This window comes from Melospiza georgiana, chromosome 1, assembly GCF_028018845.1.
Source record: "Melospiza georgiana isolate bMelGeo1 chromosome 1, bMelGeo1.pri, whole genome shotgun sequence".
Lineage (NCBI taxonomy): Eukaryota > Metazoa > Chordata > Aves > Passeriformes > Passerellidae > Melospiza > Melospiza georgiana.
The window spans coordinates 120,383,110-120,399,853 of NC_080430.1; the positions used below are offsets into that span (position 1 = coordinate 120,383,110).

The window sequence follows — 16,744 nt, forward strand, 5'->3', positions numbered from 1 at the left end:
GGGTGCCGGTGGCATGGAAGCTGAAGCGAGGCAGGAGTTGATGTGCCGAGTCGCACCTGGAGTGGGGTTAGCTGGCTGTGGGGCGCTGGTGAACATCATCATCAATCACCCTGGTCAGGCCTTATTTTCCGAACGGCTCAGTGCCCAGTGAGCGGGGCCATAGCTCAGTCCTTCCTATCATATGTGGTGTCCTGCGTGTCCAGCCCGGGTAACACAGGATCCAGGGATTTACAGTGGATCTATGTGTGTACATTTCTTTAACCCCTTCTTGCTGAATATTTCAAGGGATGGAATAGTAATCGTGCAGGAGTAATCCCAAAGATTACTCTTTATGGGGGGGAATCCCTATTATAAATTGTCTTTTAACTTGTGCCTTTGTTACTTCAGGCATTAAACACGTTTCAGCCCACAGTGTACAGGTCTCAGGCCACGGGGTTTATGCTGCTGCCACACTGCATTTGTGCTGGAATCTGGTTACTTCCCTTGGATGTTGATCTGTTTGTCCTCCCAAAGTCATTTCTGTGCATTCCTACAGGGAATCTCTCATATGCTGTGAGCTTTGATCCCTCATCAGCTCAGTAATTCCATGTCCTATCCTTAACCAGGTAGGTAAGTCTTATTTTTGAAGATTCGCGTGTTGTTTCATATTGGTCGTCTACAGAGACAACTATGGACATTTCGCCGAAGAAAACATGAAAGATATTGAAACAAATGCATATATACTGGATACCATATTTTGGCCTTAGTAATTCTCCTTCTAAATTCTGCAAAGTAGTGCTTCATGGTACAAGACTCTGCTCTTAAAAAAAAAATAAAATAGAAAGAGATGTGGGTAATACACAATGAAAACCGCAGTAAAGAGCAAGATCAGCCTCCAAACCAAAACTGTAGTTGTTAGAGCTTTGCCAGTGGGAATCAGAATTGAACATCTGTGTACATGCATGGAAGTAAGTGCAAGATCAGCCCCTTAAGTAGGTGCTACAGGAGATCACAGCAGGGTAGGAAAGTCAGATTTTAAGAAAAGGGATGTTGCCCAGTTTCACACTTTTAACAGCTATGACAGACTTCTCAAATAAGGGAGATAAAATTTTAAGTCTTACTCTTGATAGACTGATTATAAAATCTACAGGGGAGGTTAAATTAAACAGAGACTTTAATTTCATGGGTTAGGGAATTAGGAGAGTGAAATAATTCACCAAGGAAATGAAAACACTAGAGCATTCTTCAGAAATTTACTCTAGAAACAAAGTATGTGTCAGTCATTGGAAAGAGCTTTGAACTGAATTTTTAAAATCCTTCAAGAACTGCCTAGCTACAAAAAGAGACTATTTTAATTTTGTGTGGCTTTGTTAGTATGTACCCTTATTATTACTGTTATAGCATGGCCAGTGCTACCATCATTTCTTCATAGTTTATTCCCACAGCTGGATAAAGTGTGCAAAGATCTTGGAAGATGGATCCTGAAATACAGAAAATGAGGGAAGTTATCCTTGTCTACCTTGACAGGAGTGGTGGCCTTCAGAAATTCGTGCATGATTGCAAAAAATATAATGGTATTGCTTAATACATAGTCTGTTGAATTGATACATAATGTTATGTTAACAAATCCATTATTTTAAAATACTTTTTGCTCTTACAGACTCAAAACAAAGTTATGCTGTTTATCGTTTCATTATTTCAATCAATCCTTCTGACATTGCTGAATTGGATGCAACTCTTGGAAACTACATTCTTCATAATCCCTTACAAGCTGCACAGATTTTTCAGTCAGTAAGTGCATAACAGATGAATAGGCAAAAGTGCATCATCTAAATTTTAACAAGATTTTCCTTTCTTAAATGAAGTTATTTTTCCATCACAGGTATGCTTTGTAGCTATTAAGACACTATCATTAATTGAACAGTTGCAGACAGAAGCCCAGGTGAGTCTCCATTGGTTTTCTCCATTTAGATCTTGAATCTTCTAAGTATAGTAAAATATTAGCAAATACTGTTGTATTAAGTTTTCATTTTCCCTTTGGTTGCAGTATTATTTAAATTATTAATAATTTAAAATAGCTGGAGGTCTCACCCTACCACATTGCAATTGTGAGATGAATTAATAGGAAACCTAGTTACTCTTCCTGTGTTTCTGAATTTTTTAACAGTTATGTATCACATTGTGTTTGTCCATAAAAAGTAAAGCAGTTTTAAATAAAAATATGTTTTTATATTAATGTGTTGTGTCTCTTGCTAGATCAGTATATTGCTGAAACCAACACATTTGCCACCTTTACCAAGTTATGTTCTGAGTCTTTCTGCATATCCCTTTAATTACACATCTCAAAGATTTTATATGTCTGAAGGGATAGTGATTGCAATGGGAACTGTAACAAAATACACGCAAGGAGCAAGATTTCTTTGTACTGAGGAAACCTGTCCATTCTCTGAAGGTAGTAAAAATTATAAAAATTAATCTGTACTATTTCAAAAGCTTTTAAATAAATTTGATAATAAGACATTAAAACCTAGCCTAACAGAGGTATTTTCCTATATAGTTTTATTGCATGTGCATACATTTTTGTAATGAACACAGCAGGACTTTTGTTAATTGAAAGGAGTGGGCTTGCTCAGCATTATTAAATGTTTTGGAAGAACAGCTATGCCAGCAATCCCTTTTTCTGATGCTGAAGATAGTATGTAGGAGAAAACATAAGTCACTTCTATAACTTGAATATCTTTAATATCTTAAATAACTTAATACTTAAATATCTTAAATAACAATAAAATATCTTAAAAGTAAATTAGCTAAACTAGTAACATACCTTTTTCTTGGAAACTGTCTATGAAAAAACATCACAGGACAATACGTTTAAGTGGCTGGCAGAAGCCCCTAGCATAGAACAAGTGGTGCTTGGATGAGTAGTTGACTTCTGTGGAACTACTGCTTTGAGGAGTATCACTGAACTGCTTGTACTTTGCAGAGAGAGGCCCTAAGTACTTTTAAGGCTGTTTTTTGCTTCTTCTGTAAGAGAGTCCATACAGTTATAAAAGAGATGCAAAATCGCAGAGTTTGGAGTCAGCAGATTAAGTCACCCAGACATCTTTACGAGGACACGTCCCTCTAATAGTAACTATCCATATCCCGTGTCATTCCCAGGGCAGGCAGAAGCCGCAGTGGCTCGCTCCCCAAGAAAGCCCGGCCAAGCTGTTCGTCTTGGGAATGTGCAGTGGGAAACTGCCATCTCGTGGCCAAACACGATAAATCACATGGGTTATTTTAGTGCCGTGTGTAAGGGAGGCTCATCTGAAGAAACACATAATAAATTTAGAATTTCACGGTCCAGTGTTTTAATTGCTTCTGTTCTCCCTGGGAAATTTAAAACTAGAACTATGCCCTCCTTTTAAATGGTTGGTAAATTTTTTTTTTTTTAGGGTTTAGGTGCATCAGAGTGCATTGCCCTGGAGCTACAGAGTCTGCTACAGTGAGGACTGATTTTGTTTGTAGCTTGTGTTCCTCACCACTGCAGGAAGACATGAAATTTAGAGTACTTGGTGGTAGGATCTATGTAATCTTACTTTTAGATCTGGTAGTTTCCTACTTCTGTTATATAATAAGTAAACAAAATATTTAAGTGGGAAAAGCCCACTTAAAATACACCAGTCCTTTAAAAAGAGATGTTTTCAAGAGAATTAACCTTTTTCTTTGCCTTTTTTTGAAAGATAAACAAATAGTTGAAATGATTGATGCTAAAATTCTGAATGCTTTGAAAGGATATTCCATTGATAAATCACATTTTAGGATTCAGGCATTTACATTGTTCTTGAGAGGTAAGCTGAACTTTGGAGTTCCGTCAAAAATGTTTTAGAATTGATCTATAAGAACCCCTTGCAATTGTAGCTAATTTTTTTTTGTTTGCTAAATTGGTGAAAGTTATTATTTGTATTGCAGTTCTTTCTGTACCTCTCCCCCTTAATTTGATAAAAAGAAGCTAGGTGACAAAGCAGTGTGCACAGGTGATTGCAGAGTGTAAATAACAAAATTCTTGTGTCACTTTTACACCTCCATTTAATTAAAATCCCCTGCCCAGCTCAGCAGTGTCTTACTACAACTGTTGCTTGTTTTTTTCCTCCTTTAGTCATGCTGTTCTGTACTAACTTCATGTATATTTAACATCCTTACTCAATCTAGCTGTTTTCCACATTCCAGCAGGATTTTTGGCTTCTACTACCTCTACCTCCATCACAAACATTAAATGATTTCTAATATTAATATCCAACTAAAATCACAACTCAGCAACATACTTCCATGAATTCTTAAAAGTACCCCAAACAAACACAAAGACAAGCAACAAAAATCCTCATCCATTCTAAAAGTCTAGGGAATTCTATGGTTCATTTATTGAAAACTAAATAGAAAGAACTAGTAGTACTAAAATTATAATAAAAATTTATAGAACAGTCTATGGCCAAGATACTGAGAGTTGTGTGCAGTAAATTTCTGCTGGCTCTAGTGCTCAGTGTGGTTACAGTGTTTCTCAGGCTGAGATTGAGATCTGGTTGGATCTAATTCTCATTTTAAAAAAATAAGTGGGCTTTGGTTTCCTAAGGTGCACAAGAATATAAAGGTTCACAAAGCTATTTGTGGGTCTTTTTGAAATCTATGTAGTTTGTATCTCCTTTTTATTGTGTTGGGGTTTTTCTCCGACATTTAATAGGACAGCGACTGATAATGGTCACAAACTTTAGAATAGGAAATGTACTTGCAAAAAATTACTCATTTTCTTTTCAATGCAGGACTAAATGCATTGTCCATTTTCTTTTTCATGAAATCTATTTTCCCTAACCTGGTGTGGCTTCCTTATCTTTTGCACTAAATAATTAAAATTGTATGTTTCATTTTATTCTAGTCCATTATCGATCTGGCCTCCAGCTGTTTTATGCCAATGTTAAATCATAAAATCAAACGTTCAGAATGTGTAGAAGTTTTCTGACCATATCTTTAAAACTGTTTTTATGTCCTAACATATCTGTAGCTTTGCCCCCCTGCACTTAGTTTTTTTATTATTTGCAGATGAACTGGCCAATAAAATGACAATAGGAAACCACTACAGGATTATAGGAATTCCAGCTTGTGTACAAAATGGCCTACAAATGACTGCATGTATAGAAGTCAATAGTGTGCAGCTCTATAAACCAAATGGTAAGAAAGTTCCATTAAAATTTGACTTAAACCCTGGAAAATCTCCTAGAAAAAAATCTTGATAATTGGTACATTTTTTTATTATCTGAGGTCCAGAGTACAAAACTACTCAGGGACTTTCCTCTTATAGCCTCAAATGTGTACTTGCTGTTATTTGAGAGTATCTGCTTTTGCCTGCTTTCCATGCATTGAGAAACTCCCTAATTATGTAGTAGTTCCTCAACTTTTCTTTCCATCTTCTGTCCATTGGAAAGTACTTTGTAATCATATAAAATGAACCTGATATTTCAGTTTGTTTTTCCTTTCTTATTGCATCAGTTCTAACAGATCATGTCGGCCACCTTTTTAGAAGTAAAATTAACAGTGTCAGATGCTTACATTCTGAGTTTGTGCTTAATACAAAGATATATTTGTTCTTGGTAAGTTTTTTGTATGAAGACTCCAATGGTGATTTGTTCTAACTTACCTGCATAGGTCTCTTCAATGTGTTTGTTCACCTGTACTTTGTTTCCATTAGGTCCTTCTTTTGTCAGTGAGAATTTTAAGTATCTGCTCTCACTGACTTCAAGTTCATGCTGGAGGTTTACTGCTGTCCTGGCCAACATCTTTGCTTCTCAAGTTGTTCCACCAGGCACTTATAATACTCTTAAACTTGCAATATTGCTGAGTCTAGTACAGACATGTGAAAAAGAAAATTCAGATTACCTGGATCTCTTGATTATGACAAGTGACCCACTAGTAATTGACAGGTAAAGAGATTCTTTTTTTTCTACAGAAATTGGAATTTAAAATCTAGTCTTTTTAAAGATAAGAGGATTGATCTGATATGAAAAGCTACAGACTTTATTTTAAAAGAATATACAAGGCTCCAACTTAGTTAAATACTCAATTTTTATCCCTTGGACATTTTTCTTTCACATGATAACTCTAGATCAGAACTTCATTAATTATAAAACTTCTGAAAACACTCATAAGATTACTGTAAAAATTTAACACTAGCACTGGTTTGCAGAGTTCAGATAAAAGCTCATTCCTCTAAAACCAAAACTGAAGGCTGTCCCAGAAGCTGGTAACAAAAACAAAGGGCTCAACTTTTCAAACCTTGTGTCGGTGTAAGCTCTCTCATCACTGATTTCCAGCTATCAGCCTTTTGAATAAATAACCAGTGTATAAATAGATACTTACATTTTTATCTCTTTTTCATAAAAACCATTCAGATAAGGTATTGGAATTCACATGCATCTTTACACATAATAAATCTGCTGCTTGTTGCCTTTAAATATTTTTCACTATGCATTTTATGTATTTACCTATTCATGCAATAATAAACTGTTGATATAATCTTACATGCACTGCAGAAAAGTGCAATATGCTCAGATTTACATTAATTTAAATAAAATCACTTTCTCCTGTCATAACTCAAGATCTCTGAAAGGGGCATGAATTTTATTTTCATTTGGAATTTATTCAACCAATTCACTAATATATTTTGTTGTGAAAAACATCCCAAAACTTTGACCTTTTAAAAATTTAACAGTTGTAGGAATTAGTTCAAATTTTTAAAAACCTGAACTGCAAGATTTCTTTTTTCACAGGTTAAGATTTCTTAAGACAAACAGCAGTTCTGTGTTTTAAGAATCAAAACATCTGGTTGATATTTAAATAGTTGCACATTGTAAATCATGATTGAATTGTAATTTGTACTATTTTGCATTAGCACAGTGTTCACTATCAGCAGCCTGTCAAAGTAGGCATTTCCTACATATTTCCATTGCTGCAATAACCTAGTTACTAATTCTTACTAATTTTACTTAGTAATTTTCTCCCAGGTCATAACAGTGGGGCAAACCATGCTCTGACATCTTAAAATCATTAAGAGGCATTGATTGTGGAACCAGACAGACAATTTGCAACCTCTCTGTGCCAAAGAACATAGTACAGGGGTTGAAAAAGATTTTTTATACCCTCTTTCTCCAAAAGAATTGGAAGGGAGTGTGTAACTCAGGAAGGCAGAGCTTATAAGTTCCAGCCTTTTCATTTTTCCCAGATGGCCAGAATTACTAATCCTCTAAAATTTTAAATCACTGGAAAAGTTTCTGTAGAATAAAAAGAGGAGTTAACAATGTGGGGTTAAATGATGAGACATCTTTGATTTCCTAGGATTTACTTCAGCAACCCATGATTTGCCTCATGTTTAATCCATAAGAAAGTGTCTTGATGGCAGCTGTTAGAAAGCAGGCTTGAACCTTTTGTATTTAAACAGTTAGTTTTGATGCTGGTTTCATGTTAAGGATTTTTTGCTGTTGTTTTTTTGAGTCTTAATACTTACCAAGTTTTTTTTAGAAGTTAGTAATTTAACAATTGATGACTGACAGAATTATTTAATCCTCCAGGCTTCTGAATTACAGCTTATGTCTTCTGCCCCGTGGCATACGACACCCACCTTCCAGTGACATTTTCCCTTCTGTGTCCAAAGATAAACACGGAACTGGAAGTGCCAGCATTCAAGCCTGCAGCGCTGTGCTGGCCAAGGGTGGCATCTGTTACATAGGAGACTTGAGTTCATATAAAAAGGATAAACTTGAACTTCTACAGTCTGGTAATCTCCCACTCCTAATGAGGGGACAGAACTAAACAATATGCAGATTTAAGGCTAGGTTTGCTCCCCAGCTTATGGCCCTCAAATGCTGCAAAAATATGTACTCTGTTTTTAATGGGTCTGTGTAGGACACAAGGACAAAAAAGCCAAGGTCCTGTAAACTTAAATCTGCTACATTACAGACATTCATTAATCATAACAATCCAGCAAAATCATAATCATGACTGAATTCAGATGTGTGTGGGACTAGAATTTATAGCTAAGCTCAATCCATCACGTAACTGATGAATTTTGTCTTATCCTAGTGCTAGAGAGCAGAACAACAACAGTGTTTATTCCTGGGAAGAAGTATGGAGAAGAGGCTGACCAACAAGTCACTGTTTCAGTTCAGACCAACTTTTGGTCCTTTGTAGATGTGGACTCTTCCTCAAAGAAACATATACAAAAGGAGAACTTTCTAATAGGACAGATGGTAAAGCACATGCCTTGTTCTGAGAGGAACTGTGCTATAGCTGTCACTGGTGTTTATTTCCACCAATAAAATAATGAAAACAATAAAACTTGTTAGGAGTTCCCAGAAAGTCACAACTTAAGTAACTTTAAATCAAGTATCTTCTAAAATGAGATAGCTTTCCCAAAAAAGTAGGTGTCATTCAAACAACATTTTACCAAGTCGTACAGGTAATTCATTAGATAATCTTGCAGTATAAGTGGATATAGGATATTTCAGATCTAAAACACTGTGATGCTTCTACAAGTCAAACCCCCAAAATAAAGATACAGATGTTTTCTTTCTATGGATCTTTTCTTTAGGATGTGAGTTTGATTCCAGTTAACCTTGTAGATGGTTTTGGGCTTTTGATCTACAATGAGTTTCCTTCCTGTCGCCTGTCTTCTCCTGTTGTACATCACACCTTGAAAAAAGCCATTCATCCTGAAGCCATGCTGTACAAAGTTTCACAGCAGTTCAGAACACAGGATTATGAGGAGGTAACAAATTACACACAATAATTTAGAAATGCATTATATTTCTGAATCTCATACTGGGTTTGGCATCAGAAAGTTCTCTCTGCTATCTGCTTACTTTTAATACTCACTTTCTGCCCTTTCCCCCACCATATTTCCACTAGCATTCTTAGGATCATTGACAAAAGCAGCTTCAGATCTTGACAAGGGTCAGTGTAATAAATACAGTTTGAGCTTGTTTCTGGAAAACATACTATGTTAACATTCATACGAGAACAGATCTCCAGTATCTATTTTTGACCAAAAAGTTTACAACCACCAGTAGAAGTTAACATTGAATTCTAATTAAATTGTCTATAGCTATAGCATAACTAACAGATGATTCCCCCTTGAAGTGTTCACAAGGCCAGGCTGAATGGGGCTCTGAGCCACCTGGTCTAGTGAAAAGTGTCCCATTGGAGTAAAGTTGGAACAGGATAACCTTTAAGATCCCTTCAAACCCAAACTATTCTATAATTTTGTTTACTATCCAAGATGTGTCCTTATTATTATCCTTCATATTTTTCTTATTCAGTATAGCCAAATGGTGACAACTGTCTTTACTAGTAAAGCTATTTGTAGAATATATTGTCCAGCCTGTATTACTATGCCACTGGTATATTAAAAGATGTGAAAAAAGGTGAATTCCTTATTTTCCTGTAAAATATTTAAAGTTCATGCCCTCTCTCTAGTTTATTTTGTTTGCTAGGAATCTTCATGTTGAACTGAGCTCAGAAGCAGAAAGTCTCATTCAGGGCTATTATCTTGCAAGTCGTAGGGTGAGAAGAGATTCCATTCATGGATCAACATTATCAGCCTCTGCTCTAAAAATTCTGTATGTCCTACTTCCCATTTTCAAAGAGAAACTGTGCTAATCTGCTCAAGAGCTTGTTTAATAAAAAGCTACGTAAGATTCATGTTTTGAAAAGTTCAAGCATAAACAATCTTACTATTTATGAATGCCATTTATTTTATATATTGACACTGTTAAACCCAAGTTCAAACAACTTTGCCAGGCAAAAGAAAACAAAAAACCCCAGCTATTTACAAAGCATATAATTCATAAAGTTATCTGGAAAAAAAAAGGGATTTAAATATGTACGGCTTTATTATGGGAGGAAAAAAAGTATTAATGGATAACATGCTAAGTTCCACTTTTTAGCATGCATAACATATATTTTGTCAGTGGTAAGTGTAACTGCAGAGCTGAAGTATGAAAAAAGCCACCCCAGTGTTAACGTAATTTACGCAAGTGCTTGATACAGAGCAGTACACATTGCATTCATGCCTGCAGTTATTTTTTATTTCTGACATGCTTCTATTGATCTCTTAGGATTTCACTGGCTAAGGCTCATGCCAAGCTCAGTTTAAGGCAGAGGGTACTTGAGGAAGATGCAGTGATTGCGGTCTTGTTGCTCGAGTCATCGCTGACCCTGAAACACGGTAAATAATGCACAACAGTTCCTCAGCCTTGGGTGCATCACTGTCACATCTGCCAGTCTGAGCAAATGCTACATCCATTGATTGCAATAGCAGGTAATTTCAAATCAAAACCCAGAACTTCCACTGCTCAAGACTGGTACTGAAGTCTGTCAGTCTGTCTCAGTGCTGTATGTAATAAGCCCACAGGCCAGCACCAAGTCTGTCCTTCATACCGGTTTATTTAAGGCACTGCTCTTCAAACACTGGTTCAGGTTAAACCAAGGACAGATTTCCCTCCCTGGGGAAACAAAAAACATTGGACTTTTTTTGTTTATTAAGCATCAGCCATTATTTGTTCACACACAGATTTGGAAGCAAGGTAACAATTATGATCTAGGACTGCATTGCTATATAATTTGCATCATAGCTCTTTTTTCCCCCGAAGTACTGGCAAATATCAAATCTTACAGCTTAATTTCTTCTTTGCCTAGGCACATCTCCACTGTGTGTGGCACCAAATCCTGTATTTCCATTTGAGCTCAGTGATGAAAACTCCCTGCAACAGAGAGATATTTACCTCATGCAGTGCCACCATCAACTGCTGAAGTTTATTTCTGCCTATAGCCCAGGAATTCACATTAACACTAATGAAGAGTAAAAACTCTAAGTAAAGCCTGAGACTTTGGCTTTTTGAGAGGCTACAGTTAGAAATCCAAAATTACTTAAAACAGAAGACAGTTCAGTGATGTTTTACCAAGGAATAAAGCATAGCTGACAGGACTTGAATTACAAGTTTCTGGAGTTATTTGAATGCAGGAGGGATGTCTTCATCCTGGAAAGTCATGGCTTCAGAATACAGCCCCAACCAGGGGGCTGTATTCTCTTCCTGGCTACCACTCTCCATTAACAGCTAAGCAAGGAGTAATTTAGGATTCACAATTTTTAATAAGATTACAACTATAAATTAAACCATCAGTTCAGAATTGAATGTTTCATTTCAGCAGTTTTTCTTGTTGCTTCCTTTCAAATGTATCACTCACCAAAAGGGTTAAGGAGTTTTTAAAACATTAAAAATCTTATTTTCATAGTTTAAGTCAGTCTTTACTTACTCATGTTGTATGGGTTTTGAAATGTATAAAAGTATTATCATACTGCTTCATGTTCTGTGTCTTTTTTTTACACTACAGCAACACAAGATTAGACAAGGATGCCAGATGCTCCTGCAGCCAAAACCCAAACAAAACAAAAAAGCCTACAAAACAAACCACAAAAGAAACCCACCAAACCACCCCAACCTGCAAAACCCAGTGTTTCCACATTATTTTATATAGACTGCAGGGGATAGTAGAGTGCTACAGTTAGGTAAAAGAATATTAGACAACCTGGTAAGCAGGCAGCTGAATGAGTTCAGCTCTGTATACCTCACTGTAAAAACAAATGAAGAACATGTGGTAGGAGATGAGTTTTTGGAACCCTATGGTTCCCCAGCTACAGGCTTTCCTGTGTTTCATCTTCCTAGTAAGGAGACAGCAGTAGGAATAATCCTCAGCAAGCCTTACATCCAAGAGATATATCTTAAAAATAAAAAGCTGCAGTAAAATTGTCCAGACCTCTGTCAAATCTGAACAAGCTGAATAATTAAGGCTTGTGTTACTCATGCTCAGGATGTCATCCAGCAGGATCAGAGTGCTACTGCTCCCATAGCCTCAACTAAAAAATAAGCCACTGAAAACAGAAATCCAAGATTTTATTTTTCTCACATTTTAATCTTTGCCTTATTCACTTTGGATCCATTTATTTGATACACTCAAAAATTGATACTAAGTCTTCAGACTGCCCAGAAGGCCGCTTCTCTTTCTAGAGTGACACTCTACCCCAAACTTCATTCCAGGATTATTAATTTTCAGCCAACAGTTACTCCCCGCTGTACTGTGGAACCAAGCAGGATTTCTGACGAGCAGAAGGGCAATGGAAGCATTTCCAAGTGCATTAGAACTCCACCTTCCAGGCTGCTGTTTTCAAGCTAAGAACAATAACAATAATGAGTTAGTTTCCTGTACCCTTAATTAATCTTACACAAAGGTATTACCCTCACTGGCATTTCAGATCTCAAGATACACATCAAAAAACATTCAGAGGGGTAAACGGCAAAAGTCTCATCATTATGCCAGAAAAATTACTCTTTAAGGGTAGACTGAAATAGAATTCCTTTATAAATCACTGGTTTTGAGAAGCAATATTAAGGGGTTTTCTGCACAAAGAGCACAACATTTAATCCTTGCTTCTTCCCAGTTTCTCCCATGAGCTCTTACAAATTGGGAGAATTGTAGCAGTACCACAATGAAAGGATGGTAGCCAACATGGCCAGTACAGGCTTCCCTGGATGGCAGTACAGCCTGCAGGAGTCTGAGCACTGTGATAGTAGAAAAGCAACTGACCTCCTTAAACACCCACACTTCCACAAGTGGATGGGCTCTCCTGCTGGCACAAGGCTGGAAGACAGTGGAAGTGGTCATATGATGTCACAGAACCTTGGAAAAAATAAACAAAATCAGAAATGACAGGAGCAAATCAAAGTGGAAAACCCTACTGATTAGCTGGCACATCAGATATACAACAGTGCTCATCACAACATTCAGTTGGGTAAACGGCAAAGGGTATCATCACGATGCCAGCAGTTTCCTGCCTGTGTAAGGCTGCTTTTCCAGGTACTAAATACAAGGGAGTTGGTTCCGTTTGTCTCAGGAGTTGTACTTCCATAAGGTGAAGTAGAGCCTTCATTTTAACTGCTAAGCACAAAACAGACTGAGTACAACCAAGAGAAAAACAGCTGTTTGGGCACAAAAATGCAAGCCCCTTTTCTTACATTCAAGCCCCAGATGCTGATTATCTTTCTACAGGCGAATCTTACTACCACAGCAACCTTTCCCTTTGCAATATATTCCAAGATTGACACAGTTGAAGTGCCAGCATGGATTACTTTAAGTACAGTAAGACTTACTTCTGTAGCCCCAGAATTCACGTGGCATCTTTCTGCTTGCAAGGCATGGCAGAGTCCAGACTGAGGATTCCCAAAGCCAGCAACAAACTCATCTTGACCTTCACTTTTTGCCTAAAACAATGAAAAGAAGATATTTGATTCAGACAGCTCCATTGCTGAGCCAGCAGCAGAAAACATTAACACTTCTTTGGGAACAGTAAGCCAGTCCAAGAAACAGGAACCCCATGCTCTCCTTGTAATTACCTGGGACAGAGCATCAGCTGAGATCAAGGTTAAGCAGAGACATGACCATTTTCATACAACAAGCTCCAAAGACTAATTGCAGGACAAGTACAGTGCTCCTAATGACCAGCCAGGCTGGGGAGAGGAGCACCCTGGCAGGGTACAGCCTTTAACTCCAGCTCATGTGGGACACTGGGGAACTCACTGATGTTGTACCACCAGTTGAACTGAGCTCAGCACTCACACCACAGTCTGTAATGCAGGAGATCATTATCCCAGAGGCTGCTGATCCTCCTGGGGCCCTGTCCCTGCCAGACCCCACCAGTTTGGATCCGTGCCTATAACCCAAACAAGGGCATAGTCTGGGTCACCTCAGCCCATGCCCAATTCCCTAACGGAAAATAAAAGGTAATTTATCTTTTGAATCATGACAGGCATTTGCTGATGAAAACGATCTGTCAGCAAAACCAAGTGTCTCTGAACGTCCAAGCTGTCATTCCTTTCAAGACTTGATGAGCCAAGAGACAGCTCCAAGTAGCCACCACGTGGCACTCAGTAATTAGGTCCATCTCGTCTCCCACGGCACCGGCTCTCCTGGGCATCCTGTGGCTGGAGTGTCAGCTTGAACCGTGCCACCCCAGCGCCCAGGGGAACACAGGCACAGCCACAGCAGCATGACAATCCCTCCTAGTTCAAGTGACAGCTCCGGCTGTTTAGAAAAGCACCTGAAACCATCCCTGCAGTTCCTGAGATTACAGCCATTGCTTTGACCTGCCATGTCAAAACAATCCCCATTTCCCACATTCACCACCCGGGACCATTTCTAATTCCTCTGATAAGGGCAGAAATCACTCGACTGCTCCAGACGAGCACATGTCTGGAGTGCCGAGCAGGACTTGCTCCAAGGAGCACGGCGGGGGTCAGGCGTCTGAGGAACCACACGGATCGCTGCGGATCCACACGGCGGGGCCACGGAACCTCAGAATGTTAAAGGTGTGGAACGGACCTTAGCGATCATCCAGCTCCAACCCTTTCCCGCCACGGGCAGGGACACCGCCCACTAGACCAGATTGTTAAAGGCCTTATCCAGCCCGGCTGCTTTACACGCCACCATGGCTTGGGGCGCTCACAGCCTTCCCGTTCCAGAGGCCTCGCCACCCTCACCGTAAGAACTTCCTCCCGTACCCAACCCAGATTTCCCCTCTTTCAATTTGTACTCATCAGACTCGGCGGCCGCTCCCACGCCCGAGGCCGGGGCAGGGCGGGACGGCTCCCAAGCCACGGATCAGCCCGGGCACGTCCCAAGCCCCGGCATTCCCCTTCCCAGCCACCGCCTGGGGCTCCTCCGCCAAAGGGAGCCCCGCAGACGCGGCCGGGCCCCGCCACATCCATCCACGCACCCCGAACAGAGGCGGGCAGGCGCAGCCGCTCCAGTTCCGTGCCCGTTGGAAGGGGAAAGGCCGATTCCCGCCGGGATCCCCCTAAATACGCGGCGCGCCGGGGCGGGGCGGGAGCGGCGCCTTCCGGCTGCGCGCGCAGAGGGACACGGGGACAGCGCCCGGGGGGGCGGGATTGGGACGGGAAGGGAAACGATTCGGGTCCGCAGGCCGTGCTGGAGTTCCGGCTGCGAGCTGCCCGGAGGGACGGGATTGGGACGGGAAGGGAAACGATCCGGGTCCGCAGGCGGTGCTGGAGTTCCGGCTGCGAGCTGCCCGGAGGGACGGGATTGGGACGGGAAGGGAAACGATCCGGGTCCGCAGGCCGTGCTGGAGTTCCGGCTGCGAGCTGCCCGGAGGGGAGATCCCTGCCTCTGCTGTGGCCGCGGGAAGTTCACCTGTCCCATCCCTCCGACGGAACGGCTGTGATGACTGTGACCGATGTTTGCCGAGATCTTTTAGCTTCCTCCATGAAGAAAGCCAGCTTTTGATAGCAGTGTGTAAACATTTTACAGCTGTGTTCCTAGGCACGTGCATATTCCTAGTGTTAGATGCCTAACTCTTCAGTTTCAGTACACGAGGATATTAACTGTTCTTAGGAAATGTAGCACTGGAACCAAGCATCAGGTTTGAAGCAAGCAGGTTCAGAGAATCTGTTGTTATCCTGCTGTGTAAATTTCTAGAAGATAAAAGCTCCTGCCCTGGTCGAAGGGAGCGTTTTGCCTAAGCTGGTGTCTTCTGGAAGGAAAGGCATAATTCTGATGCAGAATAATCTGTCTCAAGGGGAAAAAGAATCCCCACTCATAAATATGAGGAACTCTTCTTAACTGAAAAACTGCTGTTGTAATTGTGCATGTTCCAACAGGCATGTAAGAATTCCATAAAATGCTGAAATAGTCTTAGGGATACAGCTACAGTAAGTAGCTACAGTGCTTGTTGCTCTGATTGTCTGGCTGTCTGCAGAGCATTGTCAATATTTAGTTGTACACACTGCAGGGGTTGTGGAGAACTCCAGATTTTACCATACTTTTTTAACAAAAGTTGTTCTTGGTAGTATTTTTGGTATTTTTGTTTTCCCTTTTTCCTAAATGTAATTTTAAAGCTTAAAGTCTGCAGAAAGAAGACGGCATCTATAAATTCACAATATTATCATGTACAATGAGAAACTGATACAGGTCTTGCAGCTTGCTTGAGTCTGAGATGTAATCTCTGTGCCATCCATTCATAACTTTCCATGGTTTTAGCTCTTATTGCCAAAGCATTTTTCATTCTTACAAATTCAGCTAGGTTGGAGAAGACTACTGATCTCCTTTGACTTATCACCACCTTGTCAGTTTGATCAACCTACTAAGTGGCATTTCCTGACTTTCCTTGAACAGCTCCAGGAATGGTGATTCCACCACCTGCAACTCCACCACCTCCCTGGGCAGCCCATTCCAATCCTTAGCAGCCCTTTCTTTGAAGAAATTCTTCCTGATGTCCAACTGACCCCCTGCTTCTTGGTTAAGCAGTCAGAATCTTTCAATGCCATTTAAAGGAATAAGCCTTTTAAAAACACTGAGGAATATTTTTTAATTCTTTTTCCCTGTTCTTGAATACTGTCCCTTCCAGGTATATTATCTTGTTAAAAGCTCAGAATGCTGCAGGGGCAGTTGTGAGCTCCAGATTTTACCATACTGTTTTTATTAAAGTTGTTCTGGCTAATAATTTCATTTTTCTAAATAAAATTTTTAAATTTAAACCATGAAGCTTTCAGAAAGGAGACAGCATCTATAAATTTAGAATATTATCATGTACAATGAGAAACTGACAACAGATTTTGCAACTCAAAGTATATGATATTCACTGAATAATATTTAATAGAACATTTGCCTCAGC

At 39.6% G+C, this 16,744-nt stretch overlaps 1 protein-coding gene and 1 long non-coding RNA gene across 2 annotated transcripts; one reads left to right on the forward strand and one right to left on the reverse strand.

Moving 5' to 3' along the window:
- The first annotated feature begins 1,453 nt into the window (after positions 1 to 1,453).
- On the forward strand, positions 1,454 to 10,879 carry MCMDC2 (minichromosome maintenance domain containing 2). Its single transcript, XM_058026555.1, has 14 exons — positions 1,454 to 1,553; positions 1,640 to 1,770; positions 1,862 to 1,921; positions 2,236 to 2,431; positions 3,414 to 3,536; positions 3,702 to 3,809; positions 5,053 to 5,181; positions 5,699 to 5,930; positions 7,575 to 7,780; positions 8,086 to 8,252; positions 8,594 to 8,770; positions 9,478 to 9,620; positions 10,119 to 10,228; positions 10,699 to 10,879. The coding sequence occupies exons 1-14, from the start codon at positions 1,454 to 1,456 to the stop codon at positions 10,863 to 10,865; spliced, it is 2,049 nt and encodes a 682-aa protein (XP_057882538.1). The 3' UTR covers positions 10,866 to 10,879.
- On the reverse strand, positions 10,879 to 14,930 carry LOC131084815 (uncharacterized). The gene is made up of 4 exons (XR_009114588.1): positions 14,831 to 14,930; positions 13,209 to 13,319; positions 12,646 to 12,738; positions 10,879 to 12,230 (listed from the first exon to the last, which is right to left on the reverse strand). It is a non-coding gene; the product is annotated as an uncharacterized LOC131084815 (long non-coding RNA).
- Between the last annotated feature and the right edge of the window lie 1,814 nt (positions 14,931 to 16,744).

What these genes read in the sequence shown, in the direction of transcription:
- MCMDC2 (XM_058026555.1), top strand. Translation starts at nt 1,454, where the DNA reads ATGGATCCTGAAATACAGAAAATGAGGGAAGTTATCCTTGTCTACCTT. An exon ending in AACCTGTCCATTCTCTGAAG is followed by an intron (nt 2,432 to 3,413) that starts GTAGTAAAAATT and finishes TTTTTTTTTTAG; the next exon opens with GGTTTAGGTGCATCAGAGTG. An exon ending in GCCTCTGCTCTAAAAATTCT is followed by an intron (nt 9,621 to 10,118) that starts GTATGTCCTACT and finishes TTGATCTCTTAG; the next exon opens with GATTTCACTGGCTAAGGCTC.